General features: G+C 32.9%; 1 protein-coding gene across 3 annotated transcripts in view; it reads right to left on the reverse strand.

Annotated features, from left to right (window-relative positions):
• LOC106103842 (hypoxia-inducible factor 1-alpha-like) overlaps nucleotides 1-19123 on the reverse strand; it is a 76551-nt gene that overhangs the window by 25484 nt on the left and 31944 nt on the right. For all 3 annotated transcript variants that reach the window (XM_013283750.1, XM_013283748.1, XM_013283749.1), the window contains exons 3-6: nucleotides 18471-18643; nucleotides 16382-16549; nucleotides 13769-13998; nucleotides 12478-12584 (exon numbers count right to left, since the gene is read on the reverse strand). In XM_013283750.1, coding sequence (XP_013139204.1) covers nucleotides 12478-12584; nucleotides 13769-13998; nucleotides 16382-16549; nucleotides 18471-18643 — 678 coding nt within the window. The remainder of the gene's footprint in view (nucleotides 1-12477; nucleotides 12585-13768; nucleotides 13999-16381; nucleotides 16550-18470; nucleotides 18644-19123) is intronic.

The following is a 19123-nucleotide window of genomic DNA, read 5'->3' on the forward strand; positions in this document are numbered from 1 at the left end:
CTTGATGTTCAACAGAAGAGCAGACTTGTGGTGTGTTGGAAACCTTTCCTTAGTTAATCAAAGTTACTTAAGGCCTACACACAATCCTTAATAGTTACTTGAAGAGATCCCAAGTGTAAAATTCTCATACCAAATCTATATCACAATTTGGTGAAATAAAAACCTCAATTTTTAACCAATTTTTATCCGATCAAGCCATTCTTACTGGATTAAAAATTAAAACTTAAAAAATGTATTTACCAAAAGGAATATACACGTATTGTTTTATGTTGGAATAACCAAGTCGTTTGGCATTCAGCCAGATCTGCGGCTAGCAACGTACCGGGGAGACAAACAAGCGAATAAATTGATGTATTCATACATACGTAACTAGTACGTTGTACTAACTTGTTTGTGTTTTACTTCGACGGTTATACAACACGAGCTATCGCCACAGACTTTGACCGCGTTGAATTAAAAAGCTTAGCTATAAGTATAACATACGCTCCAGTTATCTACTAATGTCCCAAAATTCAGACCTTAATGGATCGGCTGGCTGGATTACAGAACATACAGCTTAATAGCTAGACAGAATAAAAATCTTCAAGTAATTTAACTCATAACTAATTCTAATAAAAAGTATACTCAGCTCGGATTCCACAGCCGGTGGTGCTCTATGTAATGTATAATGTAAAAAAAAAAGATATATGGATTGTACTCAATATAATACGCGTAGTTTTGTGAAAGTATAATTTAAGGTTACGTAGGTAGCCTGAAGTTTCTAGGTTACGATCGTAAGAGCTGATAGGCAATACGTTTTACGGCTAGACTTTTCTATGAAATGAGTATTTTATTGTGTTTGAAATCGTTTGAACTAGTTTTGAAGAAAAACGATATCACGTAAAACTAAAGTTGCTATAACTTATTTAAGTAAAAAAAAACTAAATTATATGGATTAAAAATAAAATATCAATGGTATTTTCAAAAAATTGATGGAAAAGTCAGTTATGAAATACATAAAATGTCCCTAAAAAAAGGGAAAGCGTTTATTTGTACTATGCTTATTTCAAGGTGTCTTCAGACATACGACACTCGTATACTGCCAAAAAAAAACATGTATCATTAGTGCATTGACCTACTCAAAATACGTACTTCAAAATAATTTTATAAAAACAGGAGAAAACGGCCGTTAATTATGCAGAAATTATGTAAACTTTCTTAACTATTTAACTAAGCTACTAAGCTTTAAGTACCGCGACGTCAAAATTTAAAAAGGTGAACAGCGCCAATAGAATCCGGTTGACAGCAAAATGATTGTTGTACGAACCCAGGCCCCTCGACCTACTTTGTACAAACTTATTATTCCAACATCCATACGCGTGACTTGAAGTCACATGACAAGATGAATCGGTAGATAGTAGTTTAAATTTGATCTATTTATCCATCAGCGGTTAGCTAGTGCCAGGGGTGCCAACTTTCAAAAACCTTGATCTTTAGTGGAGAACTAAAAAGCCAAACGTAAATAGCACCATACAAAACTTAAGAAGAAACGGCTCTATCTCATTGGGAAAAACAGACACTTTTCAGTAATTATTATTGACCGAGTTAACAGCACTAATTTTTTTTTTTTTCGTTTACTTTTAATTCATGGTCTGTTTATAAATATTAGATTTATCCGTTTTACAACCTTTAATTATTGTCTAAAACCGTGACAATTATTAACTCATCGTAAAAATGTAGTTCATTTATAAAGGCACAATTTCGTGAAGTTTACGAGAGATTAAAGTAAAATAAATATGAACGACTGAAAGTAATTTCTAATTTAAGTGATGACACAATGGCATTTGGTCACAAAAATTGGGTTAAGTACATTTAACGGTCGCTGGAAAATAAAGTAAAATTGGAACAGGAAAACGATCCCGAAAAAATATAAATTGATCAAAGAAAATTGAATTTAGGATAGCTGAATGTTTATCTATTGAGTAATTTTTTCACACGTGAATTGATTAAATTCGATTTCTTTAACGACTGCTGATTTTTAACATACATTAGAATATTTAGTTAAATTACAAATATAAATATACCCCAGTTACGTCAATACGAACTTTGATCTTCAAAGTTATGCGAGTTAATTACTTTTAGGTTGTTCGTTTAAATCAATTATCAAAGGGTTTCTAACTTTTGATAGAGTGCGGAAGAGAAAATTAAATTGACTTTCTTGATAAAGCTTCTCATTCAAGTAAATACTTCGAATTAATAATAAACTGTGTTTTAAGGCTGGGAAAATTTATTTCACTAGTTACTATGAGAAGAAAAAAATTATACACGATACGACAAGCTGTATAAATTAAAAATCTGACTGAATTATTATAAAATAAACTGTTGTTGTTGATACGAACATTGATAATCACAGGAATTCATAAACTGTACTGTTTTTACCAACACAACAAAATTAGGTTACTCTAAGAGATAACTACTTTCTACATACTATTTTAGTGGCCGTTTAACTTGTCATGACATAACTATCCTTCGAATGAATAAAGTTATATCATATCTGAAGAGCCCATTTAGTAACTGTATTCGTCGGCGGTCGGTATCATTTGCAATAAGGCCGGTCTTATATTTGAATTCAGTACCTCCTCGAAACCAGAAGTCGGTCAAAAATTAAACATAGTAGGATAGTAACTAGTAAACAGCTTGGTTTATAGAACAATCCAGAATCAAAATACGAATAATAAAAGTTAGGAGGCATTGCTCTCCGTGATAGTAAACCCTTGTTATCTGTATCAACGTAGTAAGAGAAGCAATTGATGTAATTGGTAATTGATGTATGTCCCGGCCAAAACACGTCTATTTCTTATTGCCAAACGTTTTATGACGCCTAATATTAATAGATTGTCCTCGAAATCGCCACAAACATGACACAAGAAAATACTCTGAAATGGTATTTAAAAGTTAACAACAAATTGTAACGACCTTACCGGTCGATCTCTTTCCCGTCGAAAGACCGCGTTTCAATATTTAAAAATTCTATTCTAAATTTAAATTCATCCGCGTCACAACGTACGTGTGACGTTAAGTTGGAACGGATGTTTTTTGTGGTCACAAATACACGGTGGTCATGGCAGACCACGTTTGAATGAATCCATTGCTCCAGGAATGTGGTAAAGAGCTTTTAAAAGGCACGTATTACAATGTCCTGTACAAACACAAAGAAACTCGCTTACAAATCTACGAGTCTTTAAGCAGTAAAAACTAATAGTCAAACCCACGTCATTGTGGAAGAATCTAAAAGTAAAATTCATCACCTGTATTCTCACGGGGACTATGTATTTAAAAATGTTCAAAGAACAAATTAGAAAAAACCTGTTATCGTGCTAAAACATAAGTCGTAATTCTACACTCAAATCTAGTCTACGAGTCACGTTATCTTACTAAGGTATAAATGCAAAAGTTTAGATGGATGGTTGAATGGTTAGAGTTTGTAGCCTAAATCGCTGAATGAATCTCGATAATTTTTTTCATAAGTGTTGAGGATAGTCTAGATATAGATAGTCCGCGTATAATAAAAAAAAAAACAAAACTATGTAGAACACATAGGCTACTTACTTTTGTTTTTTTTATTCTACGCCCACGAAAGCCAGTCATCATCATCTCCTTATCCTACTCCCGTAGGGTCGGCGCAACAGGTTTTTGTCCTCCACATAACTCTATCATACGTCATCTCAGTCATCACTCCCTTTTTGATCATGTCACCTTTTACACAATCCATCCATCTCTTTCTAGGTCTACCTCTACCGATGTACCCTTCCACACTCATAACTGGCCCACGAAAGCCAGTATTAACTAAAAATTAGACTCAATCAATAAAATAGAGAAAACTAGTTAAAAGCATTCTAAAATGATTTTAATTAATATGTTTAAATATTTAACAATTCAAACCATTCTGCTGAGTATTTATCTTATTTACAAAAAAAAAAAAAACATTTTAATGGAACTTATCGTGCGATGCGTTTACATCGCATTATCGTAGCTATGCGGCCGTGAATCAGGAAAGTATTTTTGTACGACTCTCAGAACGTTCAAGTTCAAGGTGGTGGAAAAATTACGATCAACAAATGCATGGACTGAAAATATATTTCTATCACTGTGCTACATCGAAGATTTTAAAGTGGCGCTACCTCTTACGACAGTAGACATACTGAAATATTTATAAAGAATGATATATGCGATTATGCGATTTATGGATACGTAAATTTAGCTGTAAGATGATAACTTCATAGAAAATACGTTTCAGTATTGTTGAGGACAGTTGCTAGAAATTTTATATTAAAGAAAAACGTATTCTGAGTGACGATAAAACTGCGAAAATGAATTCCAACAATAATATTAAATTCAAAAGCTTTTATAAGGAAGATACGAGGAAGAATCAAAACAATTAACAAGTATTTGTGTCACATGTTTGCCTTATGTTAGTAAATGTGTTGCATGAAACTACAATAATTCACCTAAATGTTGATTATTCCCAGAAATACTTAGTACTTTAGGACCATTAGTTAAACAAATCATTAATTTGGTAAGTTCATCCATCAAATGTCAACATTATAATTGTTACAATTGTCATTTGAGTGACATGACAAAACAATATATTAGCAAAATTATACTGTAAATTTGATGGAAACAAACCCGCGAAATGACCCTAATTTTTACACGAATAACATTTAGAGAAAATTAAACAAAAAAATTACGATACTATTAGTGTTAATCAGGAATTATAAAAGAAAGTAATGTCCAGAAAATCATTGGTTACAAACTTTAACCATACGGTGTCATTCAGCCATTCTTCTAGACGTGAACTTTTATATTTCATTAGAGAATTTATTACAGTAGAGCCCGCTTTAATATATTCACAGGTATGTTCCAGTCGCGCCCCGCAATACCACGACAAAACCGAAGAAAGACATCAAGTGGAAGGTATTCCGCGTTTCGTCTGATGAGTGTGCGTTTGTTTGACTAATTTTAGTCCTGTACCATATTCCACCTTATTGTACAAATAAAGGATGGGTATTGCATTTTCAGGAAAGATTTGGCGGCGGATGGGACGCATAGGTAGGGGAAATTTCCTCTTTCTCTGCATTCCCTCTTCTGTTTATTAAAGGTAAGCAACACATTTGCAAATACAGACGTCTATGGTCAGTGGTAGCTTCACTAAATTAGCGAATTCCGGGGTTTTATTTACGAAAATAAAAAAAGAATTACCACTTTTACGCTGAATACGAGATGAAATATAAAAACGAAGCGCGAAGTGTTATCTAATAGCTGGCATGCTCGCTTGCCAATGGTTTTTGTTTATCCTACAGCATTGTGTGTGCCAATGTTACTTCTACCTATGTGTATTCTTAGTATAATAATTACTATACGTTTTTATCTACTTTTTTAAGTGTATAAGTAAATAAACATTACTAAGGAGAGTCATTGTCACCAATTGGCGTAGTTAAAACAAAGTCGGTATTAAAAAAAATGTAAATTACATATCGGTCTTACATGTGAATTTTATTGTTTCTTACGTAAAATACTCTACCATAGTTGAAAACAATCTAGAATCTAGATGTTTTAATAGAATTTTTTTAAAATTTTAAAAGATAAATGCTGATTTGAGCATATATTTAGCCTAAAAATCATACATTTAATATACGGTAAAGTTATATATCGTGTAATCATCAGATCTATTCGCTCAGGCATACGTATAGTACTCAGTAAGATATTTGTCCGTCAGTCGGTCAGCGTCAATTGCACAATGGCGTTGCCAATTAATTCACTTTATTCATGAACTAAACAAGACAATTGCATTTAATAAGTTTATTGCCCTTTTGCAAATATATAAAAAAAGTCTGTGTGTTCTTCCAGATTATCCTCTACATCTTTACAGAATTTCATAGAGATCCGTTCAGCAGTTTAGGTCGTAAACTCTAACAAACATCAATCCGTTTAAACTTTCGCATTTATAATATTAGTAAGAAGTAAGATAAAGAAACAGTTTAGTCAACGCTTTTGTTATACATATAATTAGCGTACAGATTACTGCACGTGTGAATGAATGGCGGAAAATTATGATCTAAAACTGGTAGGTATTTACTACACTAGACAACACTAAGATACCTGATTGTAATTGTGGCCATATATTTTCTAGATTCATATTTTTGCAATTAAACTAAATGTAAATAGATTTAATATCCGCCCAGGGCGTGTGGCGACCTCTACATATCGCGGTTGTTAATGTGCCAACAACGTACGGCCTTGCCTATCATGCTGTGATAGATTATATTTTTAAACGCAAGTTATTCGTTAACATCGATCAGCCGAATCGCACTTGTCTGCAAACGAGACGTGGACAACAAACGTGATACATAACCTTTAACTTTCAATGCAAGTACAATATTTACGTAAAAGTGAACTCACGGCTAATCGGTGGCACTGAGTGTACCTACATTCTATACCTACTACATACTATGTAACAGATTATTTTTCAATGTATCTTTAGACACAAAACTATTTAATGTAAAGGGGTGTACATGTAACGGACTTAGATTGCAATCAGGTAATCATAGAGAATCATCATCATCATCTCGCCTGCCTTATCCTACTCCCGTAGGATCGGCGCGCCGGGTTTTCGTCCTCCAAATAACTCTATCATCCATCATCTGTCATCACTCCCTTCTTGGTCATGTGTCCTTTCACGCAATCCATCCTTCACTTTCTAGATGTAGGTAAACGTAGACAATATTAGATTTAAATAAAACTAAGTGCTTCCTACTGTTACATACATTTTTTTTTTTTTTTTATATAACAAGGTGGCAAACGAGCAAGCGACCACCTGAAACCGCCAAAATGGCGAAGCGACCGCTGCCCATAGACATCCGCAATTGCAGATGCGTTGCCTACCCTTATACGACGGAGGAGGAGACGCACATATAGAGGATATTTCCCCTTCCTACGCATCTCCTCCACCGTCAAATCCACTTCCTCTTCCCAACCTCTCCTTATAAGAAAAGGGTGGTAAAGAGAAAGGGACTTAAATTAGGCCTCTGGCACCACACTCATCAGACGAAACACGAAATTGCTCCCATTTCACGCCTGTCTTCTGTGTGGTCGTGGTATTACTGGGGGCGTGCCGGCCCATTCGTGCTAAGATGTTAAAGCGGGCACTACCACCGTTGGTGTACCATAAAGGACTCGTGGTTACTTTGAGTATGGTGTAGTTGAGAAAATCTGACAATCGTCACGTATACGGAGGACTATAATTACAACTTTGTTAAAATAAATGCGATCTAATTGTTTCTCTACTCAATATATCCACAGCACGCACATAAAGGTCGTGTCAGTACGTGACAAGTGGTCACTTGTGAGAGAGCGATAACCCTGCCTGTAAATCCATGATTTTCTATTTAAAAAAATCACAGCACGCGTAACACAAATGTTACTAAAGGCCAGTACGCTCAGAACAGTTTTAACTGTACAGTTCTATTGTTTATTGTATAACAACCAGTCTAAATCAACATAATTTTATATTTAAAAAAAAAAAGTTTTTGGAGTAAGTACAGTATCGTGGCCTATAATTATTTATCTACATTAGCACAGAATTAATTAAAATGTCTCTTTTCACTTAACATAGTAACTTGATACATAAAAAAATACATTTTATTGTAACTTATGCATAATTCAAAGGCTGTAAATCACTTGCGTTTGAAAAAGTTACGTTACTTTTTTGTGTTACATTTTTTATTTTTTTAACATCGTATAGAGTTGAGATATGTTACCTAATTTTAATAAATTAAACATACGTAAAGCCAGGTAACGAGTTACGTGTGCGTAAAATATATCGCTTTTCTTTTGATAAAACAACAAAAAACGTTTTGTTTATTAATTTACTAGCTTTCGTCAGCGACTCCCTCCGCGTGGAATTTAAAAAAAAAAACTAAGTAGCCTATGTGTTCTTGCACACCATACTCTACATCTGTGCCAAATTTCATGAAGATCCGTTCAGCCTTTTAGGCTAACTCTAACAAACATCCATCCATCTACTATTGCATTTATAATATTAGTAAGACGTAAGATTATTTACACACTACGGTAAAGAATAAATTCTGTAAGAAAATGTAGACAGATTTCCTCGCGGCACTTTAGCGAAAATGCTTTAAAGAGCAAATAAAAACTCCAATTCCCCGGAAACGCAAAATAAAGATGCCATTCTCCACAGTATTTGAAATTTAATTTACAAATACGAATTCTCGAACTGGGTTTATAAACGTGATACCGTGTGCTTTATAGTTGAAAAACCTGTAGATAATATTAGTATCTCTGTCTTTTTACAAGAGATATTTGTTTGTATTTTTCCGGTGGAGATACACTAGAAGAAATTAACTTTGTATTTTTGACACCACCTCTGAATACGATAACACATCTGTTGTATTCAGAGGTAGCTCATCAGCCACATATCTTTAAATATGAAAACTTTGTTTATTTGATTGTAATGGAATAACTCAAAAACTACTGGGCCGATTCAAAAATTATTTCAATAATTCGGAATATCTCTCCTAATACTGACAGTGGTATAGCAGGCTTTAACATTTTTGCACGGATGTGGCCGGATGTCCATTTTCGTCCTCTCCTCCTTCGCACCCATTTCTTCCAAGCAAGGACTGTATTTTACAAACTATGACTACCTTTGAACTATTAATATTTTACTATCTATACTAACATTATATTATTCACCTTTTTGATCTAATTAGGATTAAAAAAAGCATTATAAAGAGAAATATATATATTTTAGAATTTTTGTATGTATTGAAATAACTCAAAAACTACTGGGACGATTTCAAAAATTCTTTCACCATTAAAAAGCTCACTGAAAATGTGAGTAACATAGGCTATGTTTTATATAATTTTTTAATTTCACGCGGACGGAACCACGAGCGAAAACTAGTATACTAATAATATTAAAACTAAAACTTATCTTTAGTCATAGCATATTACTTTTAAGCAAGCTAAAAAGCAAGCTCGCAATAAAATAAGTTGAATTTGTGCACTTAAGAGACATTTTACGTAACATTAGCCACCTAATGGTTAGATAAGTCAAGGGATACGGGACAGAATGTAAACGTGTCATAAGACGTGTGGAGCGTGCTTAGAATATCAATACAAATAAGATAGCTTTTATTATTAAAAATACATATTATTTTCTACTGCCTTATATCTATACTAATATTAAAAACAGGAACGTTTTTTTTTTAAAATAAAATAACTCAAAAACTTCTTGGCCGATTTTATTCTTACGCCATTAAAAAGCTACATCAGTGAGTAATATAGGCATATATTTTAATGACACGGGGACGAAATCGCGAGCAACAACTAGTTTATTAATATGACATTTGTAATTTCTATCAGTACACACTCGCGCATTGGTGGAAATTAGTACATAACCAGAGGTTTTATAATCATTTTGACCAATTTTATTCCAGGAGGGATACAAAGTTTTCGCTCCACGTATTTATACAAATATTTTAAATAGTTAATACAACGATATCGAAGTATTTACGGAATCCATACAACTGCCGTCCTAGATATGATTAACAAACTAATTCCGTCAATGGCAAAACAATGTACAATATAATCACAAAACCTATTCCGTTAAAAGCGAAAACATGTCTACATTTATACCGCTTTCTTCGCAGGAATAAAAGTTTTATTTCCCTTGTGGTATAACAAAGGATTCTAATGTTAAATAACGTTTGTTTTTCAGTATATCTGTACTTCTATAATAAAGCGTAAACACACACTACTTTGTGGCGTAGGATTTCAGCAATCACAGCATGTTTATGAATAATAATTTATTTAATTGAAAGCACTACACTTACGACACGCTTTAGGTTATTTATTTTTACGCCATTAAACTTGGGGATAAATAATTTGGAATAAACCTTCACGTGGGAAAGGGGCCAGAAACTACAAGCTGCCAACATTAAGGAAGGAAGGTTGCCATGGTTTGTCAAGTCATGTCATTTTGACAATTGCAATTGATAATTTTACACATGTAAATAATAAAATAAAAATTTTATAATTGTATGCGGATGAAGTCGCACGGGAACAGCTAGTCCGTTATAAGCCTAGCCTTCAAACTGTAGAATAGTTCACATCTTTCGGTGCTCACAATTGTATAAAGATGAAAATTATTTTATCATTAGAAATCGACATTATCACTAAGTAATAGATTTGTTTTATTCCAAAAGGAAGCAGACATAAGAAAAAAGCTAGTTTTCAATTTCATTTAAAATAATACAATTTAATATAAAAACCGTGCTTACAAAAGTAATAAATATGAAATTTAAATCTCATGACTTTAATAAAATAGGGGAAAATGTCGCAAATTTAATACGTTAATTATGATTGAAAAATCCCTAATCGCATCTCAAGGTAATAGAGTCGAATCACAAAGAAAGTTAATTATGATTTGAGAACCACAGAGATTTAACGTCAAAGTCTAAAAATGTAAGAATTCGGAATATCTCTCCTAGAGTCAGTAGAAAGTGGTAAAGCAGACTTTAATCTCTTCGCACAAATGTGACCGGTTGCCCATGTTAGCCCTCTCCCCCTTTCTACCCATTTCTCTTAAGGCAAGGACGGTATTTCACAACCTTAGAACTATTAATATTTTCTTACTAATATTAACAGAGGAAAGATTTATTTTTTTTGGATTCTTGTATGTATTGAACTCCTTGGCCGATTGCAAAACGTCTTTCACTGTTAAAAAGCTACGTTATCACTGAGTAACTTGGGGTATATATTTTTATCTTAGGGGGACGAAGTCAACATCTTGTTACAAAACAATGATAACCTTTTACAAAAACATGTTATTTATAAACAAATAACATGAGAGTGAACAGTTTTATATAATAATTATGTAATCACACGCCCTTGAGTAAGAGATAAAATATCCGTCGGTCGGTGTTCAAACACGCTATATTATCTAATGGTAAAATTCCATTTTTTCACGTCTTTGTAGATCGTATGGCGATAATCCAAGAGCCGAAATAACCGCTGGTATGAAGCTATGGATCACGTGAGCTATCTTGACTTCATGTTGTGCAAAACTATTACGTTTGAAAATCGAAGCACGTGTATTATTGTAATTCATATTTAAACAACTTTTATAGACAATTCATATTTTAAATACCTGTATTTATATATAAAAAAAAATCAGTAAAAAGCAGTATCTTTCAAAGCAGTTGATCGCGACTGTCCACGTGAAACTAAAAAATGGTAAAAAAACAGCCTAGTAACATAACTCACTAATAACGTAGCTTTCTAACGATAAAAGACTTTTTTAAATCGGTCCAGTTGTTTTTGGGTTATTTCAACTATTATTTTAATACATGCAAATATTTCCTCTTTATAACATTAGTATATTTTAAATTCTCTTAAAAATAATTGTAAAAATGTACAAGTGTACTGAAAATTGTAATCAATAGTATATCAACGATAGTGAAATGTCGGCTATTGAAATTCCATTTGATTGAATAGACAACTTCATAGTGAATACCTTCACGGATATATTAAAGGGACAGACGTTCCTGTTATTTTATTCCTTTATCCGACATCCTCGACCCTCCCTTGACCTTATTTGAACGCTATGAAATAATTATAATGTAGGAATTGTGTAGCTTGAATCCACATTTATAAAGAGACCGTTGCATTCGTATATGGGTTCGAAATAAGCGTATTATTCCTGGATTTATATCCAACTTAAAATTTATAATTTCTACTTAGTCATCGTTTAGGTAATCAATTTTATAATTACGTTAACACAAAGAAAACTTGCATGTGAATATTTTTCATTGTAGATTTTAATAGATACAAAAATTTACTATTTGGAACTACTAGTGCCATCTAGTGGATAATTTCATAATTACGTACAACTTGCAGCACGTATGTTAGTACAGTGGCGCCATCTATTGCACTGTATACATTTTTAAGAGTAAGGTCAATGTTTTAAATTAACTGCATTTTTAAAAACAAATCAAAATCAATAAGTAACATTAGTAAGACATACAAATCACGAATTATATATTGCAATTGGTAACAATATGGCTTGCCTTTATGACCTCTACAAGACCTTTAAAAACAAATTACATGTAACTGTAAATGTTAGGGTAAAATTAGCAGAAATCACTCACTATAACTGCTATTAAATCAGTTAGGTACAAAATTTATCTAGATAATTTAGGCAATTAACATAACCGTTACAACGTAATTAACTTAAATACTCAGGGCACTAATCCCTCCAGAATGGCGCACTATTCCATTATGTTTGAATGACATTGACAGCTGTCATAGGAACGGGATGTGAATGCCAATAATCTAGTGTTGCATCAAACCAGCATTAGCAATCCAGTGCTAATTTTTTTCTTAACAGTAAAACAATAGGATACAATAAAAACTTACGAGATTTGAACTGCTGAGCCAGATTTGCAGTGTCTGCTGCATGATGATATTCATACAAGGAACGACCGACCAATTCGTCCGGTTCGAATCCCAGAGTATTCATTAATCTGCAACAAACAATATTCTTAAGAAACTTGGTAATTGTTATATGAAAAAGTCAGGATTTTATACACATTGACAAATCTTTAATGTGATAGATCTACGTAACTTAGTTAAAGGAAATTTATTAAAAACAAAATGTTTTAATTTTTGCTTATGAGTTAACTTAGCAGACATTTTGTATAAAGAAAGATGACGATAAGAAAACAAGATAGACAGATTGGAATATCATTGCAGCGATAATATATAATTTTCATAGTTTTACAGACAAAATAGCGTATCAACAAACCCGCAAACAATGCACACTGCATATTCATTTATTGCTTTGTATGCATTTATGAAAAGAAAATTGAACAATGTAAGTCCAATTCAGTGACTAGTTGGAGATTAAAGCATTTTGATAATTTTAAAAATGATAAAGGCTCTGTTTTTAAAAGCGTATGTTCCAAAGGTCATTCTCCAATGTGACCTATACTTTCCATGGATTAGGTTATGTTTACCGGTTTCAATATGGTTAACCTTGAATGACCTATCAGTACTCCGGCTTTTCACTTTGTTTATAACAATTATTATAAACTTTCGAAGTATTAATAATAGCAAATCTATGAATTTATACGATTAACTGGCTGATATTAAGTACCTGTTCCATCCCTCCTTTCAAAATACGCGCCAATCATCCAAAAATCCGAAACATTCCTTGTAACAACAAAACACTTTCACAATCATTTCTCACACTAATAACCACTTTCAACAGCTTTTATTCACTAAAACATTAAAAACACTCGAACTTTATCGCGAACTGAGTTGTGGGGACGCGAAATCACATCATGTTTAACCTACAAAATACATTTGAAGGTGATATTTTTGTTGATATAACACAACTACAGCCTGTGAGCCATTCGAAAGGTCGTAACACACTATTTAAAATGACACCTAAATTTTGCCTCTTTATACACTTAAAGAATTGTTTAAAGCGCCATCTTTTGGCAGAATACTACAAAAACATACCTATTTCAAGATAAATTAAATGTTGTAACATGTCATTTTATAAAAAATTATTTCCTAACTTAAAAAGTAAATATTTATAGGACGTCTAACATTTCCCTAGAAAATATGTTTTCATGAAAACCTGTAGTAGTAATAAGTGTAAAAACAGACGAATTTATATAACAAAAGATAGTAACTAACTTACCCTTCATCGGTATACGAGAACTTCATATCCAAGCTGTGTTTGGACAAAAACGTGGTGGAGTCCAGAGGGATCTCGATATTGGCTGGGTGCGGGATGGGTCTGCCCACAGCCACTAAAGCACCGTTCTTGCTGTGCTTATCTTCAGAGTCCTTCTTATCTACTCCAGGTTTTTGTTCAGAATCCTTATCGTCTTTAGACGGAGACAGCATGTGACCGGTGAGATGGATGACCTGGCGAATAGAATAAATTAGTTAGTGCTATTTTAAGTGCTGAGGCGCGATTTCTATTGCGTCCCCTTTTTTTACTATATGAAAAGCGGAAGGTCTGGCGGTATGAAGATTTAACAATACTTTTGTATTTTGTCTTATCTATCGTTTTCTATGCCTTGTAGGTTTTCCATATTTTCTGTATGTCATAATAGCGCTCTCCAACGTACTAGTTTTTTTTTTAAATATAATACAGTGAATTGAAAAGGTTAATATTCTGCAATAGATTAAAAATGATATAATGTGAACATATGAAATATATGAAGTTATGTGTTACAAACTCGACCGACAAGTTCGCTCTCATAGAAAAAACATAGCGGCATGCAATGTGTTAAGTTTTATTAATTAAAAAGCTTTCTGACACTTCGAAAAATATTGAACATGCCATTCGAAATAATTTCTAATTGCCGAGTTTTATATAATAACATTGTACTGTACTTTTTCGTGTAAAAATCTACTAAAACATTAAAACATTTTACCCATTAATTTCGGTAATTATTTAATTTGGTTTACAATAATTAAGGAACATGTCAGAAACGATTAACAAGCCACAGAGTCAATATTAACATAACTTGTGTTTATTTGTGGTTGTTATTATAATTTGGAAGTGTAATTAACTTTAATTTTTTTATTATTTATAATAGTTTATTTACCTAGACAAAGAATATACAGATTAGTTTTATCATTGCTTAATTTTTATAAGATTTTGTACTGTACATTGACAAAATACTTTACACAGAAAAAAAAACTTTAGGCGTTAAACTTTGACGTGTATATGAGATAATGTAATATGAAATTAGACTTAAATTGATTTGACTAGTGTCAAGAAATAAACAAAAGTAGATAAGAGTACAAATAGCGACCAATACTAAAATTTAAACTATTATTTGACAGCGACTTCGTCCACGCGGAATTAAAAACAAAAGTTAGTAAAAGCTTTTCTTCCAGATTATGTTCTAATGCCATCGAGATTCGTTCCGATTTTGACATTTGTAGTAAAAAACATCCATCCAAAAGTTTCGCATTTTCTTATTAATAAGTAAGGTTAATTTAATAACTTTTTTCTTATATTAAGTACTTTCGTTTCTTGAATTTGATAACAGTATGGGTTAAAATTTTAAGTTGAAATTGAAGATATGTTTTGTTGATCACAGAATAATTTACATAAAGTGTAATTCAATTTACGGGGAAATTACAATATCCTTACCATATTACACAAATTCACTAAAATCAATACATATATTTAGTCATACTGAATACGGTTTTCCCCAAAGAAAACTCTTGTGAAATACAAAAATACTCAAATATTATTTGGTCTTAGAAACAAACGTCATTAAGACAATATTAGTATATAAGGTTCTAGGTAATACAAAACGTTCAAGTAGAAATGGCGTTCGTCAACACTAACGCAATTTCTTGAAATATAAGGGTCTTTACCTTTTACCGTAACTCTAGGTAACTGATTTCATATATTTGCAAATATTGCACATTGAAATGTTACGTTAGATATTACAAATTGTACAGGATATCGATTACTCAGATATTTATAAATAACTTAGCTTTGAAAACATATTATTTCCACAATATATTTAATTCAGACCTGGTTGAAATAACGTCAACAGAACAGACATTATTCTAATGTCACAATCTTACTAATATTATAAATGCGAGAGTTTAGATGAATGGATGGATGTTTTTTAGAGTTAGTAGCCTTAACTGCTGATGGGATCTCGTGAAATCGCATAGATGTAGAGGATTTCAAGAACACATAGGCTACTTATTTTTTTTTATTTCACGTGGCTGAAGTCGCTCTCAAAAGCTAGATATTTAATTATTTTGTCTATAAACGATATACAAAATTTTCACGCTTTGAACACATAACTAGGGATCTGCCCAGCTTAGCCTGGCTAAGAATGTCATATCTTTCCTGACATCCCACCCTTCCCTTAGATGTACAATATAGCCTCTCTTACTCAGCGATGAAAGCTTTTTAATAGCGAAAAAAAAATTCGGTTGATTCAAAAAACCAACAATCCAATAATTCTATATACCAGTATAGAATACTGTTGATGACATGATGGAAAGCGTGGCAGAACGTAAATAACATGTACAGAAAACTTAAGGCACGGCTAGTATGTCGCGGAAGAAAGCGCAAGCGTTCCCGTGACCCAGCCACTGGCGGACAGAAGGAACACCGCTGGGTTTTAGTGGGTATTCCGGCCATTTTTCATCTGGGCGGCGAGTCCCACATACCCCCCCTGGCAACGGAGGAGATGCGTAAAGGCATTTTCCCAGCGAGAAAAAAAAACGGCCATTATGTAGTATACACAGTAATGATTCTTTGTACCTTATAGGATGCAGACTTGAGATGCACGCTCCTGCCCTTGCTGGTTAATGTGCACTTAAGGCGCAGCAGCATGTCCCGTCGGCCGGCCCCGCTGCGCAGCGCCTCGCGCATCTCCTCGTGGTCACACGGATGGCTTAACTCGAACACACTCTGACCCATTATTTCCATCTGGAATAGACAGAGATGCAAGATATATATTTATCAAAGTAATTTTTTATGCTTGCTATGTATTTCATTCAAGGCTTAAAAAGAAAGTGTCCAGCAACGGTTTTACTGATTATAAAAATAACCTTGAAATGTAAATTGTTTGCGCTCTACAACCTTAGTGTTGTCGGATGTTATATAATTTATTAAAAAAACAACGGAAAAACTTGTCAACGGAAACCTTTATGAACTACAAATTGTAAATTTATGTTTAATGCGTATAAATAAGTTACATTTTTTGTTAATATTATATTTATTAAGAGAGTATGTTAAGGAGGAGTTAGTGAGATAAATTAACCCTAAAGTACTTAAGTAACCGTGTATGAGTTACTTAACCTAAGATTAGATTCTAACTGTAGTTTGAGCTGATGAACGATGATATTGATATATTCATACGTACACGAGCGTACATCTTTGACTAAACTATCGCAAAACTGTAGTGCGATTGTCGATTGTTTCGCAGCCAATTCAACTGTTTAGTTGCACAACTAAAAATTGAGTAGTGTGCGCACAGTATAAGCTCATAGAAATCAAAGCGTGACTAAACAGTTGTGCGATAGTTTAGTCAATCGAACTTATTTCAATAATTTTAAAATTGGAAAACTAATTTTATATCGACACCTGTTAAACGTAAAACATTGTTGAACGTTTCAGATGGTTTTGTAACAGCTTGTTTACAAAACATTTCGGTTCAGTTTATTTTGGTTGCATCCTAATTCTGTATTTTCTATACGTTAGAAAATATACATGTTATGCGCTTTGCAAGACTAATATAATATACCAGGAAAGAAGAGTAACCAATTAAATAAGTAGAAGAAGATCTGAACCATCCTTTTCTAATAAGAATAGGATTTGAAGAGGAAGGAGTAGGGGACATACCATCTGTACGTCCTCTATTTATTTGAAGGTCAGTGGTTTCTTCGCTCTTTTAGCGTAACTCGTTCGTTTGCCATTTTAAACTAAAAATAAATATTGTTATGCCTGTTGTTGTTGATTAATTAGTTATCTCGTTTATTTACTGTTTTTCGCATATATCTTCTGTTTTTTAAAAGGATCGTGAGTCCCACCCCCACGTATATTTGTATTTTTGAATACGTAATCTTATCGGATTTTCTACAATCCGATAATTTGTACAAAAAATGATACATTCTGCATAATCATTACGTTGAATGTCAGAAATCAGTCAAAGATACATTTTATCAATTGTACATTGGAATATTTTTTTGAAGAACATTTTGTAACGTTATTTGCAAATTTAAAACACGTAGCGACAATTTATAGATAAATGTTAGTAAGGTTATTTACCACCTGTTTTTGTATATCTTACTAATATTATAAATGTGAAAGTTTACATGGATGTTTGTTAGAGTTTGTAGCCTAAACTGCTGAACGGATCTCGATGAAATTTGGAATAGATGCAGAACATAGTCTGGAAGAACAATAGGCTACTTACTTTTGTTTCTTTTAACTCAAGATGTCGACAGACGGAGTCGCAGAAAAAAAATATTCGTATGTTTTTTTAAATTGTAAGTGATATCAAAGTTTAATTGGTAAATTTGTTTGTTACTCGAGTGCGTAATGCCGATTTCTTTTATTTAATCTACACGTAAAGAACTTCTTTGATGCTTATGATTTTGAGTACACCAAAATTAGTAACATTTGGGTGACCGGATCTAAACTAAACTCGATGACTAGTCTCATCCGACCGCAATGATGGAGCTAGCAAAGTTCGTTATTAGCGGATTACGTGGAGGGCAATTAAATAATGTTTAAAATAATAAAAAAAAAACTTTTTTAATTTCCTCTTGGGCAGGGGACTGGTGTCCAAACTAGGGTCGCGCCCTGTGTGATGGATCACTGAGTTTATATCAGCGTTCAATCTTACCTGTGATACTCCAAGATGTTCAGCAATGTTCTCGCTGCAGTAGACGATGTCTCCCTGTTGCGACAGCACCAGAACAAAGCCGTCAAGCGCCTGCATGTATGATAACTCCGACTGGATTTCTTCTAGACCTTTCGGGCTTTGCAGCTTTGGCGGCTCCGTGTTGCCTTCTGGCACTGAAAATTATAAAATGTTTGGTCAATATCTTTTAATTTACTTATTAATTCTACATTAGATTGCTAATTTATTCTGTATTATTAAAAAAAAATATTAAAAATTAAAATCTGGCAACTTTGTTGAACCAATAATAGAATACATCTTGAATAAAAATGACGTCATTTCGTAAGACTACGTGTCAATATTATTCTAGGGAAATACATATATGCATACATTAATGGGAAAAATCGAATAGAAAAAGGAAAAAAGATATACACGTGTAAATAATTAGTGAACAATTGTAACACTAGTATAAAAATAAATTTACACAAAATAAGTACGAAATTAAATATTTTTAAAATAAGTTAGTTCATTGAAAAATCCACAAAAATCGAACTGATAAACTTTACGAATACTTTCTTTTTGACCGACTTCCCAAAAGAAGGAGGTATTCAATTCGACCGTATGTTTTTTTTTTTTTTTTTTTTTTTTTTTTTTTT

The sequence above is a fragment of the Papilio polytes genome, unplaced genomic scaffold, assembly GCF_000836215.1.
Source record: "Papilio polytes unplaced genomic scaffold, Ppol_1.0 DF823700.1, whole genome shotgun sequence".
Lineage (NCBI taxonomy): Eukaryota > Metazoa > Arthropoda > Insecta > Lepidoptera > Papilionidae > Papilio > Papilio polytes.